This window comes from Paroedura picta, chromosome 4 (assembly GCF_049243985.1).
Source record: "Paroedura picta isolate Pp20150507F chromosome 4, Ppicta_v3.0, whole genome shotgun sequence".
Classification (NCBI taxonomy): Eukaryota; Metazoa; Chordata; class Lepidosauria; order Squamata; family Gekkonidae; genus Paroedura; species Paroedura picta.
Window position 1 is genome coordinate 136,445,250 of NC_135372.1, and position 27,305 is coordinate 136,472,554.

Genomic DNA, 27,305 nt, shown 5'->3' on the forward strand with positions numbered 1-27,305 from the left:
AAATAACCACTGTTGCAGCAATCCTCACCCCCCCCCCCGGACCTCCCCCTCCCACTCACCCAGATCAGGAAGAAAGCCCTGATGTACTGATGTTGCCCAGAAGTGATTCTGACACACCAGGGTCCTTGAGGAATGACATTCTGGATTTTTTTTTTAAACCATAAGAGTTTTCCCCAAAGCCAGAATATCATCCCTGACATCTCCAACATGCCAGTGTCACTTCTGGGGGATGTCATCATGCTAGACAGTCTTCTAGGTCTGGGTAAGAACAAGGAAGGAACTCTTCTAGAGCACATCCCCTCCCCCTAAACAGCATGACAGGGCCTGGCTATGCTTATTGCTTACACACAAACGGAGAAAACATAAAACCCTCGTCATGGGTTTTTTTGTCAAAGGCAAGGTAGCTCTTAGCCATCCAGCCAAGCACTCCCATCTCCCCTTGCTGCTCCTAACTTGAACCTTGATGACAAATATACCATCACATTTTTCACTTGTGCCTCTGTGACAGGGGTGGCCACACAGTGGCTCTCTATGAACTTCAGTTACCATGAGCCCCTTCCAAAATGCCCACCTGGCAGGGGCTCATGGTAATTGTAGTCCATGGACATCTGAAGAGCCACCGTTGGGCCACCCCTGCTCTATGACATGGGTCCACAACCCTTTTTTGGAATTCTGGCACAGCTGCAAAATGGCTGTCATGCAAGATGGAGCCAGCCACAAAATGGCTGCTGTGGCTTATTTTCAGTCATAAGTTGGGGACATGGGTCCCCAGCCCTTTTTTGGAATTCTGGCACAGCTGCAAAATGGCTGCCATGCAAGATGGAGCCAGCCACAAAATGGCTGCTGTGGCTTATTTTCAGTCTTGAAGTTGCCCTTGCTGCAATGGCAGCCCCTACCACAGAAACATTGTTAAAAATCTGCACAGCCCAGTGGCCAAACAGAAGCCAGGCAAATGTCCCATGTACTTCCTAAAAACACTTGGCAAGCCTCAGGAAAGGTGCACCAATCCATCGTACGAGAAGCACTTTATAGAGTAAGGGTAGCCAAACTGTGGCTCTCCAGATAGCCATGGACTACAATTCACACAGTGCTCATGGGAGTTGTAGTCCATGGACATCTGAAGAGCCACAGTTTGGCCACCCCTGTTAGAGAGAGATGGGAAAATAAAGCATCCATATCCGTCTGTTACCTAGCATGCAAACAGTAACTCAAAGTCACATTAACAATCAATTCTAATGTCAGAAAACCTTATTAGGAGTGACCAGGACGTTCCACTCACTTGCCTCCAAGGATTTCCAAAGAAATGAAATGACCAGGGCCTTTTGAGCCCACACCTAATTATTTCAGGATCAGGGGAAGGGGAAGGCTTTGGGATTCATGCTAATTCTCAGGTCCCTCGTGAGCTCTGCTTCATTCCCCTGTGTAAACAGGGCAAGGAGCCAAATTATTTCACCCTCCCCACCATTTGTCCCTTCCTCTCCATGCCAATTATCAGAAACCGATCCCAACTTCTGCTCACAGGAAGCCCCCCTCCCAGCTGAGAATTGTAAGCTGATTAAAAAACCCCAAAAGTCAGTTTTGCTCAGGGTGTGTTTGAGGTCTCATAAATACATAAGCGCATTCCATATTTCCGGATTTCTTATATTAACGGTTACCTCTTGCTAATGGGGAAAAGAAAAGTATGTCAAAAAGAAGGTGTTGAGGGTGGACAGCAGCAAAGCAAAGCACAAGGCTAGAGGGAACGGAGCAGATTTCACCAATATTCTTGAGGCGAGAAGGCACTGCAAAGGTAGAGGAGCCACGGTCTGATGGACAGTCTACCTGGCTTGCGCTGAGGAGACCTGTTGTCAAATTTCAGTGATTAACAATCTGGGACAAGCTTGGCCAAGTCACTGTCACTTAGGCCTATTCTGCACCCATTGGATAATGCACTTTCAAAGTGCTTTTGCAGCTGGATTTCCCCGTGCAGAACAGGATAATCTGCTTCTAAAGTGGATTGAAAGTGCATTATCCGACGCGTGCAGAATGGGCCCTGGACTCAATCCCCTTCCGCGACCTAAGAAGGATGCCTTATGTGCCAAGAGTATCGGGAGAGATTGAGTCAAACGGAGATGCTTTGCCATTGCCTGCCTCTGTGTAGCAACCCTGGACTTGCTTGGTTGTCTCACTTACAAGTACTAACCAGGGCCAACATGGAGAAGATCCCGCTAGCCTGGGAAATTCAGGCAATTGTGCCCTCGCTTGGTTATAATAATGTTGGTTGACCTGACATGGATGGTCTAGGCCAGGGGTAGTCAACCTGTGGTCCTCCAGATGTACATGGACTACAATTCCCATGAGCCCCTGCCAGCATTTGCTGGCAGGGGTTCATGGGAATTGTAGTCCATGAACATCTAGAGGACCACAGGTTGACTACCCCTGGTCTATGCTAGCCTGATCTCGCCTTATGACAGAAGCTAAGCAGGTTCAACTCTGTCTAGTCCTGGGAGGGGGGACCTCCAGGGAAGAGCAAGGGCATGATGCGGAGGTAGGCAGTGGCCAACCAGCTCTGAACATCCCTTGCCTTGGAAACCCTACGGGGTCACCTATAGTCATCTGTGACTGGACAGCCCTTCCCAACACCAATTTCATTGGTTATCATTATTATAAGTATGCCATTCGTTCCCTGATTGCATTGGGCAGAATCCATTCAGAGGATTGACTACTCTCCCAGTACATCCCCCAGAGAACATTACAAATTGCCAGTACTAATCCGCTGTTGATCCCTGGTCCCAGAGAAATCCAGCTGGCCTCAACCAGAGCCAGGGCCTTTACGGCCCTGGCTCCTGCCTGGTGGGATGAGCTGCCAACTGAGATGCTCTCCCACCAGGCTCGTGGTTGAAGCCAGGGTAAACAGAGGGGAAATTATGAGCTCCCTCCGCTTCTCCTATCTCATGCTGCTTCTGGTTAGCTGGCCACTCCATACAGGAGATTCTCCCATCATAGTCCCTGAATAGAATGGCCAGTGGGACGGTGGTGGGAATGGAACAGTGATGATTGAGTTTTGGAAGTGCTTCTCAATATGTGTTCAGTTGTAGGTATGTGCTGTAAGCGGCCCCAAGCCTCACTGCAGGGAGGGGTGGCCTATCAATTAAAGTATAATGATAATAATAGTTACATATCAATACATTTTTGGACCCTGCACATTGCGATTAAAGCCATCACATGCGGGATCTCATTCAGCCACCTTCACTCTATGTGCTATTGAGCCACGTTGATGTACACTGTGTCATCATGGACTATTATTATTATTATTATTATTATTATTATTATTATTATTATTATTATTATTATTATTATTATTATTATTATTATTATTATTATTATTATTATTATTATTATTATTATTATTAAGTTTTTACCCTAACTCCCAAAAGGCTCATGGCGGGTTACAAAATATGCATAAAACCCCCAGTAAAACTTCCCCTTAAAACTTCCCCTTAAAAATTACAATCAAAAGAACCTCAGTACAAACTCAAACTCAGCCCATTCCCCCCTAATATAAGCTCCCAGAGGAGGAAAAAGAGGGTGGGGGTCGATGGCACCCAAGCCACCATTCAAATATTCTAAGGGGGGGGGGGTCCTGTAGCTCTTCCTTAGCACGCCGGCCTCAACCATAACCTTGGTGGAAGAGCTCCGTCTTGCAGGCCCTGCGGAACGCCGGAAGCTCCTGTGTATGCTAACACATACTAGCAGGGGCTCGTGGGAATTGTAGTCTTAAGGGCACGTGGAGCGCCACAGTTTGGCCACCCCTGCCCTAGAGTATCAAAGAGAAAGGTGGGCTATGAAAAAAGAAACGAACCAACATATTCCAGTCTTCAATGTCTAAACAAAAAAGAGTCATTTTAACATTCCAAGCGCGTGAGGCGATTAACACTCTGGGGTGGGGGGCGGGTAAGTTCGTGGGCTGTTGTGTTTTGGTCCCTGTGATGGATTATATTTATTAGAAATCTGCAGATTTCACCCTCCGAGGGGGCTGATAAAGCTTCCTGCCGTTGGTATAATGAAGACAATCCGTCCTGGAAGAAAGCTTGATTGTCTAATGACAGCCCTGTACGTTGGTAAAAATGACGCCGCGGCAAAAGATGTCAATAAAAGAGCCGCGCGCTTTGCTTAATGGAGAAATGTTTACTTCATTGTAATAACAGTAACTTTCCACAGCTATCCCTCAGCCCGAACGAGACACAACATAGCAAAGGTCCCAACTTGATTTTCTTTCCTCGTGGGTGTGCTGCACAAGGGAAAATAGAATCATAGAGTCATAGAATCATAGAATCACAGAATAATAGAGTTGGAAGGGACCTCATGGGTCATCTAGTCCAACCCCCTGCACTGTGCAGGACACTCACCACCCTATCGCTCATCCCCTGTCACCTGCCACCCCTTTGAGCCTTCACAAAATCAGCCTCTCCGTCAGAAGGCTCTTCAGCCTCAGTTTAAAAATCTCCAAAGATGGAGAACCCACCACCTCCCGAGGAAGCCTGTTCCACTGAGGAACTGCTCTAACTGTCAGGAACTTCTTAGACGGAATTTCTTTTGCATTAATTTCATCCCATTTGTTCTGGTCCGTCCCTCCGGGGCAAGAGAGAAAAATTCTGCTCCATCCTCTACATCAGGGGCAGTCAACCTGTGGTCCTCCAGATGTCCATGGACTACAATTCCCATGAACCCCTGCCAGCAAATGCTGGCAGGGGCTCATGGGAATTGTAGTCCATGGACATCTGGAGGACCACAGGTTGACTACCCGTGCTCTACATGGCAGACTTTCATAATTGGGTTGTTGTCGTTGTCCCTGCTGTTGATTGATTCGAGAAAGAAACTGAATAAAAACTTGACCTATTTTTTTTTTTTTAAAATCTTCCAAATCCGCAGAAAGGAAAGAGGAACGTGTCTGCAGACCTCCTCCCGCAACCCGGCGACGTTCTCCTACCATGGCGCCATCCTCAGAATTTCCATGGTTTGAGGCGGCAAAAAAGAGACTGGGTCATCCCACCAATCAACGTGCCTGAAAACTCAAGAGGGCCTTTTCCTCAGCAGCTGGTCCGGGTGAGTGGAATGGCTTTGAATAAGGGATATGCGGAATTGCTTTGTCCATCCGATGGCGGGGTGCGCATTTTCCAAAGTTTGTCAGCAAGTCCTCATCTTAAAAGGAAGTTTGTTTGTTTTTCTGGCCTTAAATCACGAAAAGGTTGGTTCTCTTTCTTCGGGATGATGAGCTTGTCATTCAAAACGAACAGCTGAATTTTCACAAGAGATTATTCCAGAATATCGTACAGAGCCCCAATGCAATGTCGGATAAATTCAGAAAAAATTATGTCTAATTCTTTCAGGAGTCCACAATGAGGTGCTAGTTGAGTCTATGACACTTTACAAGACCTTTTATGACACATACTTTGTGTTGTTAGGATGGGGGTGGGGGTGGAGAGGGCTTTTGCACAGCAAGATAGCTGGTTGACTATGGGAGATTTGATTGGCTGTGCAGATTTTTTAATGAATGTTCCTTTGGCAGCTGCCACCACCACAGCCCTGAGTTACTGAAGTTAAACTGTGGCCATCATTTTGTGGCTGGCTCCGCCTCCTGTGGCAGCCATTTTGTCACTGATCATGACAGAATTCCAGAAGTGTCTGCAGGCTTAGAAAAGACTGGGAACTCCTGACTTATATCATAGGTGTAATACCAATAGAGCTCAGCAGTTCTCTTTTCCTGCCAAGTTTCCAGAATTTCCCACCAGTCACGACCAGACACATCTACCATACTGGATGCTCATGGTTGTGAAAATGTCTTGCTTTGGGGAGCTGGGCTGGCTTTGCCCGGTCAACAAATCCGGCAGAGACTAAGGGAATTCCCAGATCAAACTATAAACCAAGGGGTATGTGTGACTCGATTATTTCTCTCTCCCTAGGTTCACTCTCATTCTCTCCATCTAAGCTCCCTCACCAACCTCAAATCCATCTCTCACTTGTGGTAGCCAAACCAGGAGGAGTGGATGCCGGCGCATGCTCCTAAAGAAACATGTACCCCCCCCGCCCTATTATTTTCCTTCTTTTGGTTTTGAGATACAATGTCAATGTAGAAGGAAGTTTTCTGCTGCATCCTCAGTTTAAGCAGTCGTCCTATGTCCCGTGCTCGGCTCTCTGAGCCATCTTCGTGTAGTGGTTAAAAGTTTCAGCTTCTAATTTGGAGAACCAGGTTTGATTCCCCGCTCCTCCTCCACATGCAGCCGGCTGGGTGACCTTGAGGCAAAGACCCGTCTTCCTCACAGGGTGTCTGTTGTGGGAAAAGGAGGGGAAGGCGATCGTAAGCCGCTTTGAGTTATGAGAGGCCTGCTGTGTGACCTTGACTCAGACATGGCCCTCTCAGAGCTCGCTCAAGTGGAAGGGTGGGTGATTGTAAGCTGCTTGGCGATTCCTTTGGGTAGTAAAAAGTGTGCTACTACCCCCCCCCCCAAAAAAAACCCTGCTTCTGCTTCTCTGATCCAATGAAGCACATGTGCTCCACCTATATTATGCCTTGTCAAGCTCCTGAACAAAACCCTGGAACATGGGCCTGTTTGACATGTTTCTTTCCCTCAACTTATTCCACCCTCCTTCTTTCAGCCACATGGCCTACACCTTGTGAGTTTTCTTAGGGCTTCCCTTTCCCAGGGAAAGAGAGAGGCGATTACCACCCCCCCCATCTGTTAAGAAGAAGAAGAAGAAGAAGAAGAAGAAGAAGAAGACGAAGACGAAGACGAAGACGAAGACGAAGACGAAGACGAAGACGAAGACGAAGAAGAAGAAGAAGAAGAAGAAGAAGAAGAAGAAGAAGAAGAAGAGTTGGTTCTTATATGCCGCTTTTCTCTACCCGAAGGAGTCTCAAAGTGGCTTACAGTCGCCTTCCCTTTCCTCTCTCCACAACAGACATCCTGTGAGGTGGGTGAGGCTGAGAGAGCCCTGACATTACTGCTCAGTCAGAACAGTTTTATGAGTGCCATGGGGAGCCCAAGGTCACCCAGCTGGCTGTATGTGGGGGAGCGTGGCATCAAACCCAGCTTGCCAGATTAGAAGTCCGCACTCCTAACCACTACACCAAACTGGCTTTCGATAGCAATAGTCAGTGAATTATATCTACAGGCCTCATGAGACCTGCCCACACCACCATGCTGGAGTTACGTCTGTGACTATGCTTAGCCCTTACAAGAATGTTTGTGATAATTCCTTGACATGCTATCACCGTAGCGAATGGGTACTCTCAGAAGGGGTAGGCAGTTTCTAGTCTGAGTTCAAAACATGCCCGGGAGATAAAACAGGACTACTTGACTGACACTGGGTATATACAGATATGTTTCCTGTCACTCTCTGTAGCGAGCAAAGCGGTGTAAACCCGCGCCATGTATTTTGCATACATGAGCGTTGGGAGGCGAAAACAAATATTATGTAAAACAAATAAAGGGAGAAGTAGAAAAGCCACCAGGAGACGTTTTGTCAAGTTGTCCTCTGGAAGAAAATTGCAACATAATTGCAAGAAATTTCGGGAAATAATTGGACCAAATGAGGGTGCATCATTTGCATGCCTTGTCAGGAAACAATGCTTCCCCAGTCCTTCCCTGGATTAAAACGAATGCTGTCATTACCTGCTCCATACTGATTAGCCGTTGCCTCGCTAAGCACATGACACTCGGAAGCGAAAAGTGGTTTGTTAAATCCCTGCAAGGAACGGGCGGGCTTGATAACATAAATTACTTCTGAAAATTTACATTTGCAACCCGCTGTGTTTTCCAGGGTACGTGAAATGGAACTGGGGTGTGCTTGCTGGTGGTTGGCGCACACGTCTCCTTTCTGCTGCCTTCTTCCGCCGAGACATTTGGGGGGCTTGAAACGGTCCTGGGAAGCCAGAAGGGCTTTGGCAACCGACAAATACAGAAGGGGAAAGACTCATTGAAACATTGCCGTCTCCCAGCACTCACAATGTGTGCCCCATGTACAGGAGTGGTCAGAGAGCAGAATAACACTGATTATGACTGGCCAGGGATTCTGGGGTATTTGGGGGGGGGGGCGTCATCTGTGCATGGAACTAGGGTCACTGTGGGTGGGCGGGTAGTTGAGAATTTCCTGTATTCTGCAGGGGATTGGACTAGATGACCCTGGAGGAACCTTCCAACTCTATGATCCTATGAAAGGACTGGAAGAGACCACAGCCTCCCACCTTCTCAGGGACTTAAACAACACACCCTCCTGACAGGTGCTCATCCAATCTCCTCCTAAAAACTCATAGAATCATAGACTTGGAAGGGAACTCCTAGGTCATCTAGTCCAACCCCCTGCACTGTGCAGGACACTCACAACCCTCTCGCTCATCCACTGTAATTTGCCACCCCCTTGAACCTTCACAGAATCAGCCTCTCTGTTAGATGGCTATCCAGCCTCTGTTTAAAAATCCCCAAAGATGGAGAACCCACCACCTCCCGAGGAAGCCTGTTCCACTGAGAAACCACTTGAACTATCAGGAACTTCTTCCGGATGTTTAGACGGAATTTCTTTTGAATTAATTTCATCCCATTGGTTCTGGTCCGTCCCTCTGGTGCAAGAGAGAACAACTCTGCTCCATCCTCCATATGGCAGCCTTTTAAATACTTGAAGATGGCTATCAGATCCCCTCTCAGTCCCACAAAGGCATCTCCAACACCCTCCGAGGCAGCCTATTCCATCTATGAACATCTCTCACCGTCTGCAAGTGCCTTCTAAAATGTTAGTGGAACCTCCTTTTCTGTCACTTTAAACCATTGCTCCTAGGCAGAGATTCCCAACCAGGGGGCCATGGAGCCCTGGAGTTGTGTGGGAGCTCCAGAGGGGGCCCACAGCCTTTTCCCTCCTGCCTTAATGACCTCAGCCACAAGCTAAGAACTGCCCATTTCCCTTGCTTCCGCTCCAGAGTGTGATTTCTGTGCCTGGGACAGGAGCAGAGTCTGCATGCTTACTCCTGGCTTAAACCACCTTCTGTCTCCCCCCCACCCCCAAACCCCAGTCATTGAGCCTCACTATTAGCATGGTTGGTGATGACACTTCCGGAAGTGTGGCCAGCTGACATCACTTCCGGGCTTCCTCAAATCCTGAAAATTTATTCCAGAGGCTCCTCCCCGGTCAAAAGTTTGACAGAGGCTGGTCTGACGATTCATGGCAATTCTGGAGGTTAGCAACTCTACGTTTAGATCAGTGGTTCTCAACCTGGGGGTCGGGACCCCTTTGGGGATAGAATGTGCCTTTCACAGGGGTCGCTGCAGGGCAAGTGGCTTGGTGGGGGGGCACTATTCAAACAACAGCCTTGCGGGGTAGATCGAGATAGAGCGTTCATCTGTCTGGAGCGGCAGAAAAGAGCGAGATCGGCATGGCGGGGCAAGAGGCAGAACTGAACTGAGAAACCCTGGGAAAAAACCCAATTTATAGGCAATCATGAACAATGGATCTTCATGCCACTGGTCAGTTTCGGTTTAATTTCTGTGAAAAAAAATATGGTTGGGGTCACCACAACACGAGGGACTGTATTAAAGGGTCACGGCATTAGGAAAGTTGAGAACTGCTGGTTTAGATGGTACAATAGAATCAGAGTCCTTTAAGACCAACAAAGATTGATTCGGGGCGTGAGCTTTCGAGTGCAAGCACTCTTTGTCAGACTCTGATTCCATTGTGCTACTTCAGACCATCATGGCTACCCATTTGAATCTATGGTTTAGATGGGGTTAGAAACAGAGCGACACAGACTGCTGTGCTTGGAAGGAAAACTGCCTGAAGTAGCAGGCAGAGTAAAAACTCTCTCTCCGAGTTTTTAATAAGGCGTACAACTACACCGCGGCCTTCTACCCCCTGACCTTCCTTTTGGTCCAGGAAGTCTCTGGATGCCTACGTTTCATGTCTGCGCAACTCCAAGACAGAAATCTGCCTCTATTAAGACCACCAGGAATAGCTCTTTGCATACAGCCGAGGCCTCCGAAAGGCACGGTGTTAAGAATCAACAAACAACCCTTTTGAAGAGTCATTTCCATGCCCTGCATAGGTCTAGGCAATTCTCGATGCAGCGAGTGGGATCCCGCTTCCATTTTACATAGGTCAAACTCATTTGAAATTCATGAGCGAATCTGTTTTGGCTCCCTCCTCCTCCGGCTTTCCATTGTGAAAGGGAGAAAGTTCAGTTTTATGGGGAGCTGATTAGCCACTGGCCGGTATTTTTAGCAAGCTCGTGCCTCAATGAAGTTCCAAGTCCGGGCAAGGTGAACCACGCTGGATGGAACCTGCAGAAGCCTGAAGCTCAACCCCTCTCCTGTTTGCTGGGATAAGCTGCAATTCTCAGCCCATTAAAGGGTTAAATTCTTGAGGGGCAAATAGGGAATGAAGTAAAGGGCATGGTGATTCTTGCAAATGGGAATCCCTTTTCATATCAGGAAATTGCTTATCGGTGATGGTGGAAAGGGCTGTCATTTGGAGATGATTTACGCTGGCTCTGAGGGAGTTTCAGGAGAAGAGGGACACAGAGACAGCCTTGCCGTTGTCTGCCTCTCCTTAGCAACCCTGAACTTCCTGGGCTCTCTCCCATCCAAGTTGTCCGGACTTTTGGACTTGTCTGGGTCCCGAGTCCCTCCAGAAAATTAGAGCTGCAGAGTAAGGGAGTCTTTTTGAAAGGATACAATTAATAGTTACCTTTGTGGATGAGGCACAAGTCCAGGCTCACAGTGCTTTGAGGTTTAAAGGAGAGATCAGCATCCCTGGACAGATTATACATTAAAACAGATCATATTCATCTGCTTCCTTCTCCTTACTGAAGCAGAGTACAAAAGCTTGAAGAGTAGTACATTTCAAGCCTCTGTGGCTAGGCTGCAGGCAGACTACATCTCACTCAGCAGCAGAGAGCCTTAATGGAGGACGCTGCTCCTTGCTTCAGAGCACATTTTGATCTGCTGTTCCTGAAGAAAGAGGTAGTGGGGGGGGGAGCCCATCTTAAGCAAAGGAACCCCCATGACAAGTGCTCAAGGTTTTCCCATTGTAACCTTGCCTGTAGCCACTTGATGCACTAGTGAATACACAAGGTCAGCTCACTTGCTTAAGTGGCTTGAAAACAGACCTAAAAGGCAGACTTCACCGAATTACTTGCTGATTCCAGTTCCAACAAAAGTACTAGCTAGGGCTGACCTGGGTTGGTTTTAAAGTATGTGTTGGTGTTTTCATTGGTTCATGAGACTTCAAAAGCAATTTTGACCCACTGATTGCAGACCCAGGGCTCATTAAGAGGAAGTCTTCTGGAGAAACACAAAATACACCAGACAAACAAAACTCTTCCATTATGTCCCCAGAAAAACTTTTTAAAATACCAGCAAGGGCAAGAATAGCCAGCTTGGTGCAGTGGTTAAGAGTGGTAGCCTCTAATTTGGATAACCAGTTTGCTTCCCTACTGCTCCACATGAAGCCATTTGTCCTTGGGTCAGTCACAGATCTCTCAAAGCTCTCTCAGCCCCAGCAATCTCACAGAGTCTGTTGCGGGGAGAGGAAGGGAAGGCAATTGTAAGCTGCTTTGAGACTCCATCTGACAGTGACAAATGGGATACAAAAAACAGCTCTTCTCTCTCTTTCTTCTCCTATCGACCTCTTAAATCCCTCTGTCTCTGGCAAGTCTCAGCTGTGTTTTGCTTTGACTTGCAAAAGCTTCTACCCTGAAACCCTGGCTGGTCTATGGCCAAACTGTGTCTCTCCAGATGTCCATGGACTAGAATCATAGAATCATAGAATCATAGAGTTGGAAGGGGCCACACAGGCCATCTAGTCCAACTCCCTGCTCTACGCAGGATCCTGCTCAATGCAGGATCAGCACATGCTGGCAGGGGGCTCCTGGGAATTGTAGTCCATGGACATCTGGAGGGCTGCAGTTTGACTACCCCTGGTTTAGCTGCTTGTAACTTAACATTTTAGAATAAATTAACCTGTAACTATGTAAGCGGGACAAGAGCCTCTTGTGGCGCAGAGTGGTAAGGCAGCGATATGCTGTCTGAATCTGTCTGCCCATGAGGTTGGGAGTTCAATCCCAGCAGCCGGCTCAAGGTTGACTCAGCCTTCCATCCTTCCGAGGTCGGTAAAATGAGTACCCAGCTTGCTGGGGGGTAAACGGTGATGACTGGGGAAGGCACTGGCAAACCACCCCGTATTGAGTCTGCCAAGAAAACGCTAGGGGGCGTCACCCCAAGGGTCAGACATGACTCGGTGCTTGCACAGGGGATACCTTTACCTTTTACCTATGTAAGCGGGAAAGACAACAGATGGTACTTGCCTGCAGTCAGGCTGTGTTTGTTGAGTGTAGGTCCATCAGCTGTTTCCTTAGAAGATAATAAAGGCAGCTCTTTTTTTTTTTTTCCTGAGGAAGCCCTGGGCACAGGTATCACTAAAACATGCCCTGTGTGATTTCTTTCACCAGGCAAACAGGGCGAGATTCTTGGTTACTAGGTTCGACACAACATTCAGTCAGTGTAGGAAAGCAATGGCCCTGGAAATGCCACTGAGTCGTGTTGTGTTGCCATCTGGGTGACCCTGGGCTAGTCGCAGTGCTGTCAGAGCAGTTCTCAAAGAGCAGTTCTCTCAGAGCTCTCTCAGCCCAACCTCCCTCACTGGGTGTCTGTTGTGAGGAGAGGAAGGGAAGGTGATCCTAAGCCGCTTTGCAACTTCTTTGGGTAGTAAAAAGAAGGGTATACAAGCAAACTCTTCTTCTTTTATGATTATCGGCTTCCTCTCCATTGATTTTGTTATCTTAAAAAATCGTAAGCTGCTCTGAGACTCCTTCAGGTAGTGGAAAGCGGGGTAGAAAAAACAGCTCTTCTTCTAGTGGTAGGATAACACAGTTCCCCTGGATCCTTAAAAGGGTTGCCAACTCCAGGATGGGAAATTCCTGGAGATTTGGGGACAGAACCTGGGGAGGGTGGGGTTTGGGGAGGGAAGTGATATTGCCATGCTAGTCTCCCATAGAGTTCAGTCTCCCAGGCAGCCGTTATCTTCAGAGGAACTGAACTCTGTATTCTGGAGGTCAGTTTTAATTCTGAGAGAGCTTTAGGCCTCACTAACACTAGGCCTTAAGAACAACTTCCTTCCTTCCTTCCTTCCTTCCTTCCTTCCTTCCTTCCTTCCTTCCTTCCTTCCTTCCTCCCTCCCTCCCTCCCTCCCTCCCTCCCTTCCTTCCTTCCTTCCTCCCTCCCTCCCTCCCTTCCTTCCTTCCTTCCTTCCTTCCTCCCTCCCTCCCTCCCTCCCTCCCTTCCTTCCTTCCTTCCTTCCTTCCTCCCTCCCTCCCTCCCTCCCTCCCTCCCTTCCTTCCTTCCTTCCTTCCTCTTTGTCTTTGTCTTTGTCTTTGTCTTCCTTCCTTCCTTCCTTCCTCCCCTTTCCTCCCTCCCTCCTTTCCACATTCAGTGGTCCAAGCTATCAGTGCTGTCTAGGATTTGGAGGGAAAGCAGAACCTCCAATTTTCATTCCTTTTGCTCCACTGTACAAACCAAAAGTTCATCCTCGTTATACATGCTGATTTTGACACAAAAGTTTAACCTCGTGAAAATTCGGCTTAGCTGCAATTTCAGTTTCCCAAGCAACATGATGCCAGGGGTCTGCGAAGCATATATTGTCTTGAGAAATGAAATGGTTTTGCACCACTTTGTAAAATCAAGTTTTTTGCCCTCATCTCCTTGAGGTGGGGGGTTGGGGATCACTAATGCCCTCTGTGATCAGCAAGCTCAAGATGCTGTCACGACTTCTCATGCTACAAATTGGCCTCAGAGAAACAAAATAATTTTGGCATGAAGATGAAGGTGAAGAAAAAGACAAGAAGTATCACCAGATTAGAAACCACCTCTCTTCACCACTACACCACGCTGTCTCTGAGACAGAAAGCATCAATGGTGTCCTGCAGGGGTAAAAAATAAGTATTGATGTGGAAAGTATAGTCCAGTCACAGCCAATTTCTGGCATCCCCATTGGGTTTCCAAGGCAAGAGATTAACAGAAGTGGCTTGTTACTGCCTGCCTCTGTATGGTAACCCTGGATTTTCCCACCCAAGTCCTAACCAGGGCCCACCTTGCTTGGCTTCCAAGATCTGATGAGATGAAGTTAGCCTGAACCATCCAAGTTAGGCCAACATAGCCCAAGGCTGCACTGTATGACAAGGTTAGACAGGTGAAGGTATTCTTTCTGTACAGCAGTGGGTCTCAACCTTGGGGTCCCGACCCCAATTGGGGTTGCCTGGCCCCTACAGCAGGGTTGCCAGGTTGGTGACTGCAGTGGCTGGTGGCAGCGGTAGCAGGTGGTAGTGGGTGGCAGCAGGTGACGGCTGGCAGTGGACAGTGGCGGTGGAGCAGCCAGTGGAGGTCTGTGCCCGCACGCCAGCACACACCACCCATGCGTGAGCATGTGTTTCCACTGCCGCCACCACAGTTGGGGTCATGGCATTATGGCTGTTGAGATCTGTTGCTGTACAGCTTCGTCCTGATGTATTGAAGAGTTACTGTTATGAGTTATGCATGCTCTCGTTCCCTGACGTTTGTGGTTGGCTGTGCTTCCTATGTCAGCCATTTTCTGCTTTGCCGTGCCTCCTGTGGCAGCCATTTTGTGGCTAGTTCCGCCTCCTCTTGGAGCCATTTTGTCGATGAACTCCCATCATCCCACGTGAGAATTCCAAGCACGCCCATGAATTCAAAAAGTTTGGGGAGCCGAATCCACATCATTTATTATTGGCATCATGTGATACAATCCCGAATCATATATGAGGGCAGTATATACATTAAATCAGTGGTCCCCAACCCCCGGTCCGGAGACTGGTACTGGTCCATAAATCAGTCAGTACCGGGTCACAGCTTTTCCTCGTCCTCCTCCCCGGCTGCTGCCTCAGGGGCCGCCCTTCCACTCTGCCGCCGGCTCACCTTTGGTGCTCTCCAGCGGCCGCCATGGCTGGGGCTCCCCCTGAGTGTGGCACTGCGCAGCTGCTGCTGGCAGCGCCCCCCAGTGGGCAGCGGGAAGTCAGGGGCACCAGAAGTAAAGCAAGTGGAGCAGGGATGCAAGCGCCAGACTATCCCCCCCTCTGGGCCTCAGTAAAATTTTTAAGCATTGACCGGTCCCCGGTGATAAAAAGGTTGGGGACCACTGCATTAAATAATAATTTTCTGTCTTGCTGAACAAATGTCCAGTATGGGGGCACCCGTCCAGGTTGCACTGTTTTTCAGGATGTGCATTTGGATATGCTTCCATGCGCATTCTGCTGAACCGGTCAACAGTGGGCACATGGGTTAGGTGAGGTTGTTAGGTTAGGTGAGGTTGGCCAGGTTGTCACAGTAACAGATGCTGTCTCTTTCCCCCTAACATAATTTTATAGAGATGTGAAAAACAGTCAAAGGGAGGGGGCTGGTTTGTGTCCCCCCCCCATCCCGGTGCAGCATTAATAAATGTATTTTCTGAACAGTTTGTCCCATAGTTTGAGGGAGGGAAAAACAGTACTGATGCGCCTAGGATAAAACAGGTATTATAAACATCTTTCCCCCCCCTTAATTGGACATTTGCCTGCAAAAAAGCTTTCTCTTGCAGCCATAGCAACCACAAAGACAGCCAACACAGGGCCCATGGAGTTGCTGTTTTGTTTCTAAATTGCCTCCCTCAATCTCTCTATCCGTTTTCAATGAAACTTGCATGCCCACCCGTTTCTGTGACACGACCGGGGTGTTCGAGAGAATGACGTAGTCGGCGACCCAAACGTTTGCTCCGGAATACCGCTGGGAAATCAGGTGCGGAATAGCAACGGTGTTGGTGCGGAGAGCATCATGTTAGCTGCAGCACGGGGTAGTCAACCTGTGGTCCTCCAGATGTCCTTGGACTACAATTCCCATGAGCCCCTGCCAGCAAACGCTGGCAGGGGCTCATGGGAATTGTAGTCCATGGACATCTGGAGGACCACAGGTTGACTACCCCTGAGCTACAGCCTCGTTTGTCTCGGCGATGAAAAGATATCTCTGCTTTTGCAGAGGGATTTTCAGAACGGGTATTTCAGTCGCTGCCAGCCATCGATGGACTTAGGGTCACTGCCAAAGCTTTGCACCTTGTGTACTTTCCTTTAAACCCCCCCCTAGGGGGGGGGGACAGCAGAATTGTTTGCCGGACTAACCCATTCTGTCACCTTCTCTGTATTTCTTTTATTTTATTTCTATAAAATGCTTATTTCTTATAAATGTTCTTATACCCCCTTTCCGCTCGGTCAGGGCCCATGAGTCGGTGACCTAGAAATCATTAAAGGAATGGGAGAGGAATGGGAAGGCAACTGTAAGCCGCTTTGAGCCTCCTTCGGGTAGGGAAAAGTGGCATATAAGAACCAACTCTTCTTCTTCTTCTTCTTCTTCTTCTTCTTCTTCTTCTTCTTCTTCTTCTTCTTCTAAAGCATTGGAGCAATTACAGATAGCAGTCAAAAATTAGAAAATAATTCATTTAGAAGCACAAGAAACTAACAGTGCTAGGAGGATCCATAAGCATCATTGGTGGGGATGCTGTCGGGCAATAATGGAAAGGAGATATAATTCCAGGGGTCTTATAGTTCCTCTCTGGGTGACAGAGATCAGTTCCCCTGGAGAAATTGGCTTCTGTGGAGGGTGCAATCCGTAGCATTATTGTTGTGTATGTGAATGATTTTGTGAAAGTTGGAGGCAGCAAGTAAAGGAAGGCTGCAGAGGAGAACCTCTCAGAGACTCTCGATCTAAGACTTTTACAGACCAATCAGAGAGCTGCGTTAAGAGCCCATCAAAATGTATATAAGTTCATGATTTGTATGAAATGTATATAAGTTAATGACCGTTTCCACACAGGGGAGTAAAATGCCTGTGGCTTCCTGCTTGCAAATGTGGGATGGTCAACATCACATTTGCAGCCCTCCTCGTGGGAGACCCCTCCCACTTTTCCCCTCTGCCCCGCTTCTTGTCTTGTCTATCACATCAAGCCATCAATCACAGCACAGTGGTTGTCTCGTGTAGCGATCCCCAACCTGTGGGCAGTAGACCACATGTGGTCCTTCGACTAATTGGAGGTGGGCCCCGAAGGACGCCTTCTCCACCCCCCCCCTGGGCCTTTACTTCATCCCCCCAGCCCTTTACAACACACTTCATTGTTGTCTGTATCTTATTTTGAAGGGATGTTTAAACATTACCATAGCGATCAGAGAGCGTAAGGGCAGTGGTTGAGAGTAGAGGAGTAAACTACCCCCCCACCGGGCCTCAGTAAAAGGCGTTGAGTGGTCCCCGGCGTTGAGTGGTCCCCGGTGATAAAAAGGTTGGGGACCACTAGTCTCGTGGACTGAATCCCCCCCCCCCACTGCAAAATTAAATATTATTTTTTTAAAGGCACTTCCAATATCAGGGCTCTCTGGGCCTCTACTTCCCTCACAGGGTGTCTGCTGTGGGGAGAAGAACCTACAGTGACCTTCCCTTTCCTCTCCCCACAACAGACACTCTGTGGGGTGGGTGAGGATGAGAGAGCGCTTATATCATTGCCCGGTCAGAACAGTTTTATCAGTGCTGTGGCGAGCCCAAGGTCACCCAGCTGGTTGCATGTGGGGGAGTGCAGAATCGAGCCTGGCATGCCAGATAAGAAGTTCGCACACCTAACCAGGGGATTGTAAGCCACTTTGATACTCCTTCGGGTAGAGAAAAGTGGCAAATAAGAACCAGCTCTTCTCCTCCTCCTCCTTCCTGCAAGCTGTCCAAAACTTAATTATTCAAGAGGGCTTTTTCTATGTAGTCGATAGAGTTGCCCAGTACTACATGTTTCACATACTTACTTGGATAAATTATTAGGAACTGTGATATATACTTCTGTGTAAGGCTTGCTGAAACTAGAACCTCCTGGGGAAGTTTTGCATTATTTAATGCGTCCTTTTAAGACTTTCAGACTTCTGCTTTCAGACTACTGGTAGTTCAACAAGCCTAATTCCTATTGGATGGGCAACGGAACGCCCCTCGTCCTGCTGGTTGTATGGAGTCTCTCTATGCAGTCTGCCTTGAATCTAAGTGAAGGAGGTGTACCACCAATAATGTAAAACTGAATGAATGACCTGTGTACAAAAAAAAAAATCAAGCAGCCTTGCAAAGGGATGTCATCACAAGCAATTCCAAAGATTATCAGTGGAGGGTACCTAATTTCAAAACGGTAGATTTGAAGAGGCATTAATCATTCGCCCAGAGAGGAGAATCACAAATTGTTTCTAATGATTCTCCTGATGAAAAAGTGCCCCAGCATGAAGCTTGTCATGATCTGATATCTTTTCTGAAAGGTTTTTTTTATTAGCCACTCATAGCAAAAGAGCTGAGGAACCATCCCTCCCCTTATGTCCCTGTGCATCAATTGTGGCCTATAGATTGCTCCTGATTAAATTGTCTGCACAGGATCTCCATTCTACTGTTGTAAAGGTAAAGGTAAAGGTATCCCCTGTGCAAGCACCGAGTCATGTCTGACCCTTGGGGTGACGCCCTCTAGCGTTTTCATGGCAGACTCAATACGGGGTGGTTTGCCAGTGCCTTCCCCAGTCATTACCGTTTACCCCCCAGCAAGCTGGGTACTCATTTTACCGACCTCGGAAGGATGGAAGGCTGAGTCAACCTTGAGCCGGCTGCTGGGATCGAACTCCCAACCTCATGGGCAAAGCTTTCAGACTGCATGCCTGCTGCCTTACCACTCTGCGCCACAAGAGGCTCTTCTGTTGTAATAATTATAATAACAACAAAAACAACAACTATAATAATAAAAATTTAACCCACCCTTCCAAAACGCTCAGGGCGGGTTACAACAGTAAAATCCACATACAGGTTTTAAAATTTTAAACACAATATGCAAGTGGTCCCCTCTAAAATTTCCAGACAGGGACATCCTGAAGCAGGGAGCTGATCTTGTGACTTCTCCTCATATCTCCTAGAGCTGAGACAAGCTGTTTTGGTGGATATTATTGTGGGCTTCAACCATACGCTTGGTGGAACAGCTCCAACTTACAAGCCCTGCGAAACTGCTTAAGATCCTACAGGGTCCTGATCTCTCATTCCAGGGTCAAAAAGGCCTGGCCCTGGTCAAGGGAAATCTTAACTCCTTTGGGCCAGGGTCCCTGAGCAGATGTTGATCTATAGATCATAAATCTCTTGGGGATTTTAAGGGAAGGGGCTGTCTTTTTGCTATAGGAGCTTGCACAAATGGTGTGCATCCCAAAATTAATGAATCCAAAAATATGCATGAAAAGTGCTGCTTGAAGTAGTTACCAGAATGCTAAAGTCACATCAAGGATTCTTTGGCATTATGAAAAACACCCACCAGCAACCCCCCCCAAAAAAATGACCACCTTCCCATGTTCAGGTGTTTACTGTCTTATCAACAGCAGCAGACTTGTTTTTCAATGATTCTCCTGATTTACTCTTTGGGCTGATCCTGCATTGAGCAGTGGGTTGGATGATGGCCAGTATGGCCCCTTCCATGATTCTGTGATTCTGTGATTCTGATTTCTCTGGGCCATTGGTCCCTAACCTTTTTATCACCGGGGACCGGTCAAGGCTTGACAATTTTACTGAATGAATGAATGAATGAATGAATGAATGAATGAATGAATGAATGAATGAAGCAAATGCTCTACCACTGGCCCACAGCCCCTCCCCAATAAGCCCCATTGGAAAACATGGGACTGACTTCTGAGTCAGCCTACTTAGGATCCCCCTCTTGGTGAACGGAACCGCTCTATTCTTAGATGGTACTTCATAGCAGGTTGTTCCTCTGCTGGAATTCAATGATAACTCCTATAGAATAAAAACTGTTGTTTTCTGCCATTTAGAAGTGGAGAACAAAGAAACCAACACTTGCTGGGCATTAAACATACATGCACAGCACTATGGATTAAATAATGCATCTACAGCAGGAAACTCAGTTTGAATTTCTCTTACAACTGCATCCAGGACTCTACTGTAATTATACCTATTGTATTTTCTTGTATTCAGTCCTATTGGGAATTTACACTGTCCTTGTTGCAGCCAGGGGGACTGAAAAGAAAACCGTCGTTTAATGATTCAGCTGTCTCGGGCTCTATCATTTAATCAATCATCTGCAAGAAAATTTATAGCCCCTTTGTATTTAGAATTCTCTTGTCTGAGCGGGGAGGGAGAGGAAAAATTGTTCCTATTTTTTTTTCCCCTGAATTGCTTTAATAGCTGTATTTATGCAGTTGAAAGTACCCCAAGAACTGCAAGTAGAATCAAATTGCCGCGAATGCTTAGATAATTTATCGGAGAATATTCAATTAGAATATATTAATATTTTAGATTTCCATCATTAATTTAATCTTCAGAGATTTAATTTCGCCCTTTGCATTGCTGCAGTGCCAGGCGTGGGCAGACGGTTAGAAGGAAGTGCTTTGGAACACCTGCCGCCAACGGGTGATCCTTCGCTCTCTTCCGCACGGCACGAACCGTTTCTTTGCCTCCTCCCCAACGCCGGTCTTGCGGCAGAAAGAAAAGCAGGGCTTCTTGTACGCTGTGACTTTAACTATTGGGACAAAGCTGGAGAACAGAAATCGTTCTAATGGGGACCAGAGGACAATGACATGGAGAGTCCTCGAGAAAGTGGGGGGCTGGACTGGATGGCCCTTTGTGCTCTGTTCCAGCTCTATGTGATTCTACTTCTGAGAGCCCAAGAACTGCAGAAACACCTGGGCAGGTATAGCTGAGTCTCCAGTGCAGCCTCTTTCAACTTTTTTTTTTTTACCAATGAGAAACCCCTGAAACATTCGTCAAGCTTAGAGAAATCCCAGAAGTGGCATGATCGTGCAGAATATGGTTCGGAAACATAGAGGGGTGCGTGTCCACCCAGGGACTCTCCCCTCCCCACCCCCTCCAGGCCCACCATTGGTAATTTTGGCAGGAGGGGCGGGCCATATATGGTTTAACATATGGTTTAACTTGACCATATATGGTTTAACAAAGGCATATGTAGGTCCCACCCCAGCTGAGCATCCTTTGTAATAGATAACAACTAATGCTGGTTATCTGGCTGGGTTTAGTTGATTATGTTGGGCGACAGTTCGTTTCCGCCATCTTGCAGGCCTTTCTCCTTGCTTAGAATGTCAGGATCTGCCACAGATGCTTCCCAATCAGCTTGCAGGCAAATTTTCCACTGCTTCATCAATGAGGTGTGGTACAATCATGGTCTTCTTACTCCTTCCTGTGATTTGATTTCGGAGGGGGGTGGGTGGGAGAAAGATTCCTTCCATAGCAAGCTGAAGACTCCCAAGGGATAGCTGATCATATCTGTGATGACATTTGGTGTTTCCTGCTAATTTGCTCCAGTTAACAGACATTTGTTTCGAACATTTCCGCCCTCCCCCTCACAAAATCTGAATAATTAGACAATTGCTGACGACAATCTGGTTAACAGTTTGGGTGATTGTCTCAAGCTAGTCCCCAAACGCATTCTGTTGTTTGTTTGGAAGTGTGTGTTTATCTCTGCAAAGCTGTCACTGAGGTTCTAGACACCTAAATTCGAACAGGGATCTCTCTCTCTCTCTCTCTCTCTCTCTCTCTCTCTCTCTCTCTCCATCTCTCTCTCTCTCTATCTCCCTCCCCTCCTCTCTCTGTCTCTGTCTCTCTCATAGAATCATAGAATAATAGAGTTGGAAGGGACCTCCTGGGTCATCTAGTCCAACCCCCTGCACTAAGCAGGACTCTCACATCCCTATCACTAATCCACTGTCACCTGCCACCCCCTTGAGCCTTCACAGAATCTGTCTGTCTTTCTCTCTCCCTCCCTCACTCTCTCACCGTCTCTCAAATAGCTGCAGCATCCACCCACTTACGAAAGGAGCTTTTGCAATATATAAAGACAAATAAGCACATTTTAATTTTCAGGGACAATAACTACCATCTGAAAATCCTTCTCTTTACAAACCTCCCCTTAAGGTACTGCTGCTTTGTTCTGCTGCATGGGTGTACCTCTGTAAGACATGCCAGACCCCCCTTGGGACAGAGGATCTGCTAGTCGAGCCAATGAATGGAGAAAAAAATAATTTTAGAAAAATGGCAACAGTGCATACACCATTCTGTCAGGAAACCCAGAAGTGTTGAAGGGTAGCTTTAGGAATCCACGGACACGCAGTAATGGGTTTAAACTACGAGTACAACGATATAGGCTAGATATCAGGAAAAAAATTTTCACGGTCAGAGTAGTTCAGCAGTGGAATCTGCTGCCTAAGGAGGTGGTGAGCTCCCCCTCACTGGCAGTCTTCAAGCAAAGGTTGGATACACACTTTCCTTGGATGCTTTAGGATGCTTTTGGATGCTTTGCTCAACGCAGGATCAGCCCTAAGCATCCTAAAGCATCCAAGAAAAGTGTGTATCCAACCTTTGCTTGAAGACTGCCAGTGAGGGGCAGCTCACCACCTCCTTAGGCAGCCTATTCCAGAAAGATAATTGCATGCCAGATCTAAACATGTCTTGCCTTGAAAACCTTTACATTGGTTCCTTTGGGCACCACTGTCCACGACCATTCTTGTTTTAAGCAGAACAATGTGGGGGATGTTTTTGTTGTTGTTGTTGTTGTTGTTGTTGTTATATTTAGACTTATTTCCCACCACTCCAATAAACGGCTCGTGGCGGGTTACAATGTCTAAAGAAAAAAACCCATTAAAACACCCATTGCCTCTTGTGGCGCAGAGTGGTAAGGCAACAGACATGCAGTCTGAAAGCTCTGTCCATGAGGCTGGGAGTTCAATCCCTGCAGCTGGCTCATGGTTGACTCAGCCTTCCATCCTTCCAAGGTTGGTAAAATGAGTACCCAGCTTGCTGGGGAGTAAACGGTAATGACTGGGGAAGGCACTGGCAAACCACCCCGTATTGAGTCTGCCATGAAAACGCTGGAGGGCGTCACCCCAAGGGTCAGACATGACTCGGTGCTTGCACAGGGGATATCTTTACCTTTACCTTTGAAACACCCATTAAAACTTTAAAATACTCCCAACCTGGCGGGAAAAAAAAAACCATTCCTAATCCCTATTGCTTGGGGGGGTGGGGGGTGGAGAAGGAGGTCCGGCGATGTTCATTCCGAGCCTTCTTCCTGTCCAGAATATTTTGATTTAGAGCAAAGCGATGATACGATTCACTTCCTGGTAATAGCCTTCCACCTCATCTAACAACAAAATCAGTGATGGGCTAAAAGAATCAGATATCATCAGAACATAAATCATCCCCCTCCCCTCCAGGATAATAATTATTTACCCTCCAGCAGCACAGGAGGAAGAAGGGAAGTGGCCCTTTTCTTCTACCACTGGAATGCACAGCTTCGGCAATGCGCACACCACCGTGGAGAGAAGCAGAGCAGGTGCATTCCAGCGCAATGACAGGAAAGCACGGTCGGAGAGCATCTGGCCGCTCAGGAAGGTGCGCGTAGAGAGGGGAGCTTTCAGACTGAAGCCCGCTTTAAGACAACTGCCTGAGTTCTCTCGAATATTTCTGCATCAAGCATTATGTTTATGGTGCAGTTTTCCGCACATTAAACTAAGGAAGGGCGGGAAGGCAATTCAAAATTTATGAAACAGCTGCTAGGCCTTGTAAAGCATTGAGGGGATACAGTGACACTATTATGTATCTCCGAAGCCATTAAAAGAATTTCTCCGTCGTTCTCTTTCAATTACATCTTATGGTTTACCTGCCGCCTTCGAGAACACATTTCCTCTCCCTCGTTTGATTAGACATGAATGCGCAATTTAACGCGAGGCTCGGTGCTTTCCTGCTTCGGAATACTGCAGCCAAGGCCATGTTTCGGGCTCTCTTTACAGAGTTAAGTTGTAAAAAAACCCATCTCCCTCGGGTTTGCTAGCCTCGCGTTCCTCGTGAGGCTCCCCCCTTCTCCCTGTGAATCATTATTTAAGCAACCTTCACATTTCATTAATCAGTCATTAGAGATGGCGCCACACTGATTCTCAAGCCTCAGAGATCCGACTCTCCCCGTCGCAATCCAGAGCCGGATATCCAAAGACAAGGGCGGGTGTCAATATTATGCCACTTCAGGGCGCGCGATCATAACATTATCACATCAGAGGCTATGTAGCCCAACATTGCTTTGTGCGCCAGCTTATTCAAGGTTTAGAATTCTCCCGCCACCTTTCATTTGCCTCACATAGAGAGAGAGGGAGAGATCAAGATCAATTTCTGCAGCACTGAAAGAAAGCGTGGCAAGGCCATTATTAAGAAAATCGAGGTTAGGGGTTGACAATTTAAAGAACTATGAGTCTTGCCCGGTTCATAGAATCATAGAATCATAGAGTTGGAAGGGGCCATACAGGCCATCTAGTCCAACCCCCTGCTCAACGCAGGATCAGCCCTAAGCATCCTAAAGCATCCAAGAAAAGTGTGTATCCAACCTTTGCTTGAAGACTGCCAGTGAGGGGGAGCTCACCACCTCCTTAGGCAGCCTATTCCACTGCTGAACTACTCTGACTGTGAAAAACTTTTTCCTGATATCTAGCCTATATCGTTGTACTTGAAGTTTAAACCCATTACTGCGTGTCCTTTCCTCTGCAGCCAACAGAAACAGCATCCTGCCCTCCTCCAAGTGACAACCTTTCAAATACTTAAAGAGGGCTATCATGTCCCCTCTCAACCTCCTTTTCTCCAGGCTGAACATTCCCAAGTCCCTCAACCTATCTTCATAGGGCTTGGTCCCTTGGCCCCAGATCATCTTCGTCGCTCTCCTCTGTACCCTTTCAATTTTATCTACGTCCTTCTTGAAGTGAGGCCTCCAGAACTGCACACAGTACTCCAGGTGTGGTCTGACCAGTGCCGTATACAATGGGACTATGACATCTTGTGATTTTGATGTGATGCCCCTGTTGATACAGCCCAAAATGGCATTTGCCTTTTTTACCGCTGCATCACACTGCCTGCTCATGTTTAGTTTGACCATTTTCAGAGCTCCTTTCTTGAGCTGAGCAGCCACAGCCCAGCTCCCAAGTATTTTTGGATGGAACAGACTCTTGTAGATCCATTTCAGTCTGCCATCTTGTCCCTTTTGGGGAGGCAAGACAGACTGGGATCTAGAAAGCTACCCAGGTACCTCGGTGGTCAAGCTTTGTATGTATGTGTGTGAGAGAAGTGATATCAAGTCAGTTCTAACTTATGGTGATCCTGTGAATTAATGGAGACCCTGGCCCATGTGAAACTCACCTGGCTTTGACCATGGCCAGGGCCTTTTCAGTCCTGGCCCCTGGTGGAATGAGCTCCTGGAAGAGCTGACTCAGATCCACAGGGCCTGCAAGATTTTCCACCAGGCATTTGGTTGGGGCCCTTCCTCTGAGCGGAAACTACTGCACAACATTGCCTTTGTGATGCCTGTTGTTGTTTTTCCAGGTTAAGAACAGCAGGCATCTGGGGGGGAGGAGTATTTGGGGCTCATTACTTTAGTTTGTTTTTAACTTTGACTGTGTCGATTATTACTGTAAGCTGCTCAGAGCCAAGAGAAAAGGCAGGGTATGAATGTTTGAATAAATAAATACCGATTAAACAAACCTGGCTATGCAGTCGGAAGATCCTCTGGGCTTTCCTCCCCGTTTGTACCGACGCTTCCCCTCACTTTTCTTTTGGAAATAACAACGATAACACTACATCCCTGGAGAAGAGCCTAATGCTGGGAGCGATTGAGGGCAAAAGAAGAAGGGGACGACAGAGAGGTGGATGGATGGAGTCACTGAAGCAGTAGGTGCAAACTTAAATGGACTCCGGGGAATGGTAGAGGACAGGAAGGCCTGGAGCATCATTGTCCATGGGGTCGTGATGGGTTGGACGCGACTTTGCACCTAACAACAACAACACTACATCAGCACCCATGTGTTTGCAAGCTACAAAAACGATAAAGACTTGGAAAATTCATGGAGCCTCACTTGTGGGTACAACCGGATTTGGTGCAATGTCACTTCCTGGCCCTCGTTTTTGCTGTTGTGGGGACCAAGATTCAGGGCCAAGAAACTGGCAGTTCCCATGGCAGGCAATGTAGTAACCCTGGTGGGATCCAAGGTCCTTGTGGCAAAACAAAGTCTCGGGCCTTATTCCTGTTCTGCCGGAACATTCCGACCCATTCCAGTGTGATCAATAAGGATACACCACATTCATCAAACCCCACCTGGAGAACTTTGTGCAGTTCTGGAAGCCTGACTTCTGATGTTCTTGTGAAGGTCTCAGCCTCTCGGCCCTGTCGTTTGTCCTCCAGAGGAACTGTTTGGCCACTGTGTGTGAGAGGTTGCTGGACTGTCTAAATATGAGAAGACTGCATGATGTGGCAGTAAAGATGGCAAATGCAGACTTGGGTTGTATCAACAGAGGCATCACATCAAAATCACAAGATGTCATAGTCCTGCTGCAGACCATTGGTCAGACCCCACATGGAGTCCTGTGTGTAGTTATGGAGGCCTCACTTCAAAAAGGACGTAGACAGCATTGAGAGGATTCAGAGGAGAGTGACGAATGATCTGGGGCCAAGGGACCAAGCCCTGTGAGGAAAGGCTGAGGGATTTGGGGATATTCATCCTGGAGAAGAGGAGGTTGAAGGGAGACATGGTTGTTCTCTAAGTATTTGAAAGTTTTCCACTTAGAGGAGGACAGGGAAAGGTTCCTGTTTGCAGCAGAGAACCCGCAGTAATGAGTATAAACGATAACGACTAGGTATCAGGATAATATCTTCACAATCAGAGTAGTTCAGCAGTGGAATCGACTGCCTAGGAGGTGGTGGTGAACTCCCCTTCACTGATGGATTACAAGCAGCAGCTAGACAAATACGTATCTTGGATGTTTTAGGCTGATCCTGGCAGTCTTCAAGCAAAGGTTGGATACACAAAGGTTGGATTCTTTAGGATGCTTAGGGCTAATCCTGCATTGAGCAGGGGGTTGGACTAGATGGCCTGGATGGCCCCTTCCAACTCTATGATTCTGTGATTATATCCTGCATTGAGCAGGGGGTTGGACTAGATGGCCTGGATGGCCCCTTCCAACTCTATGATTCTGTGATTATATCCTGCATTGAGCAGGGGGTTGGACTAGATGGCCTGGATGGCCCCTTCCAACTCTATGATTCTACAAAAGACAAGATTCTCCAGATAGGAATTGGTTTAGTTTAAATGGTGGGAACTGGATGGAGAGGCCATCTTTCCGTAGGAAATAAACTGGGAAGGTGGGAGTTAAAACTTTGTAGTTGTGGATGTGGGAGCACTGAAGGCTTTCTGCCCAGCCTTG

General features: G+C 47.5%; 1 protein-coding gene across 5 annotated transcripts in view; it reads left to right on the forward strand.

Annotated features, from left to right (window-relative positions):
- The window catches only part of CDH4 (cadherin 4), a 911,643-nt gene that overhangs the window by 563,740 nt on the left and 320,598 nt on the right, over positions 1 to 27,305 (forward strand). For all 5 annotated transcript variants that reach the window (XM_077335763.1, XM_077335764.1, XM_077335765.1 and 2 more), the window contains one exon: positions 4,912 to 5,085. In XM_077335763.1, coding sequence (XP_077191878.1) covers positions 4,912 to 5,085 — 174 coding nt within the window. The remainder of the gene's footprint in view (positions 1 to 4,911; positions 5,086 to 27,305) is intronic.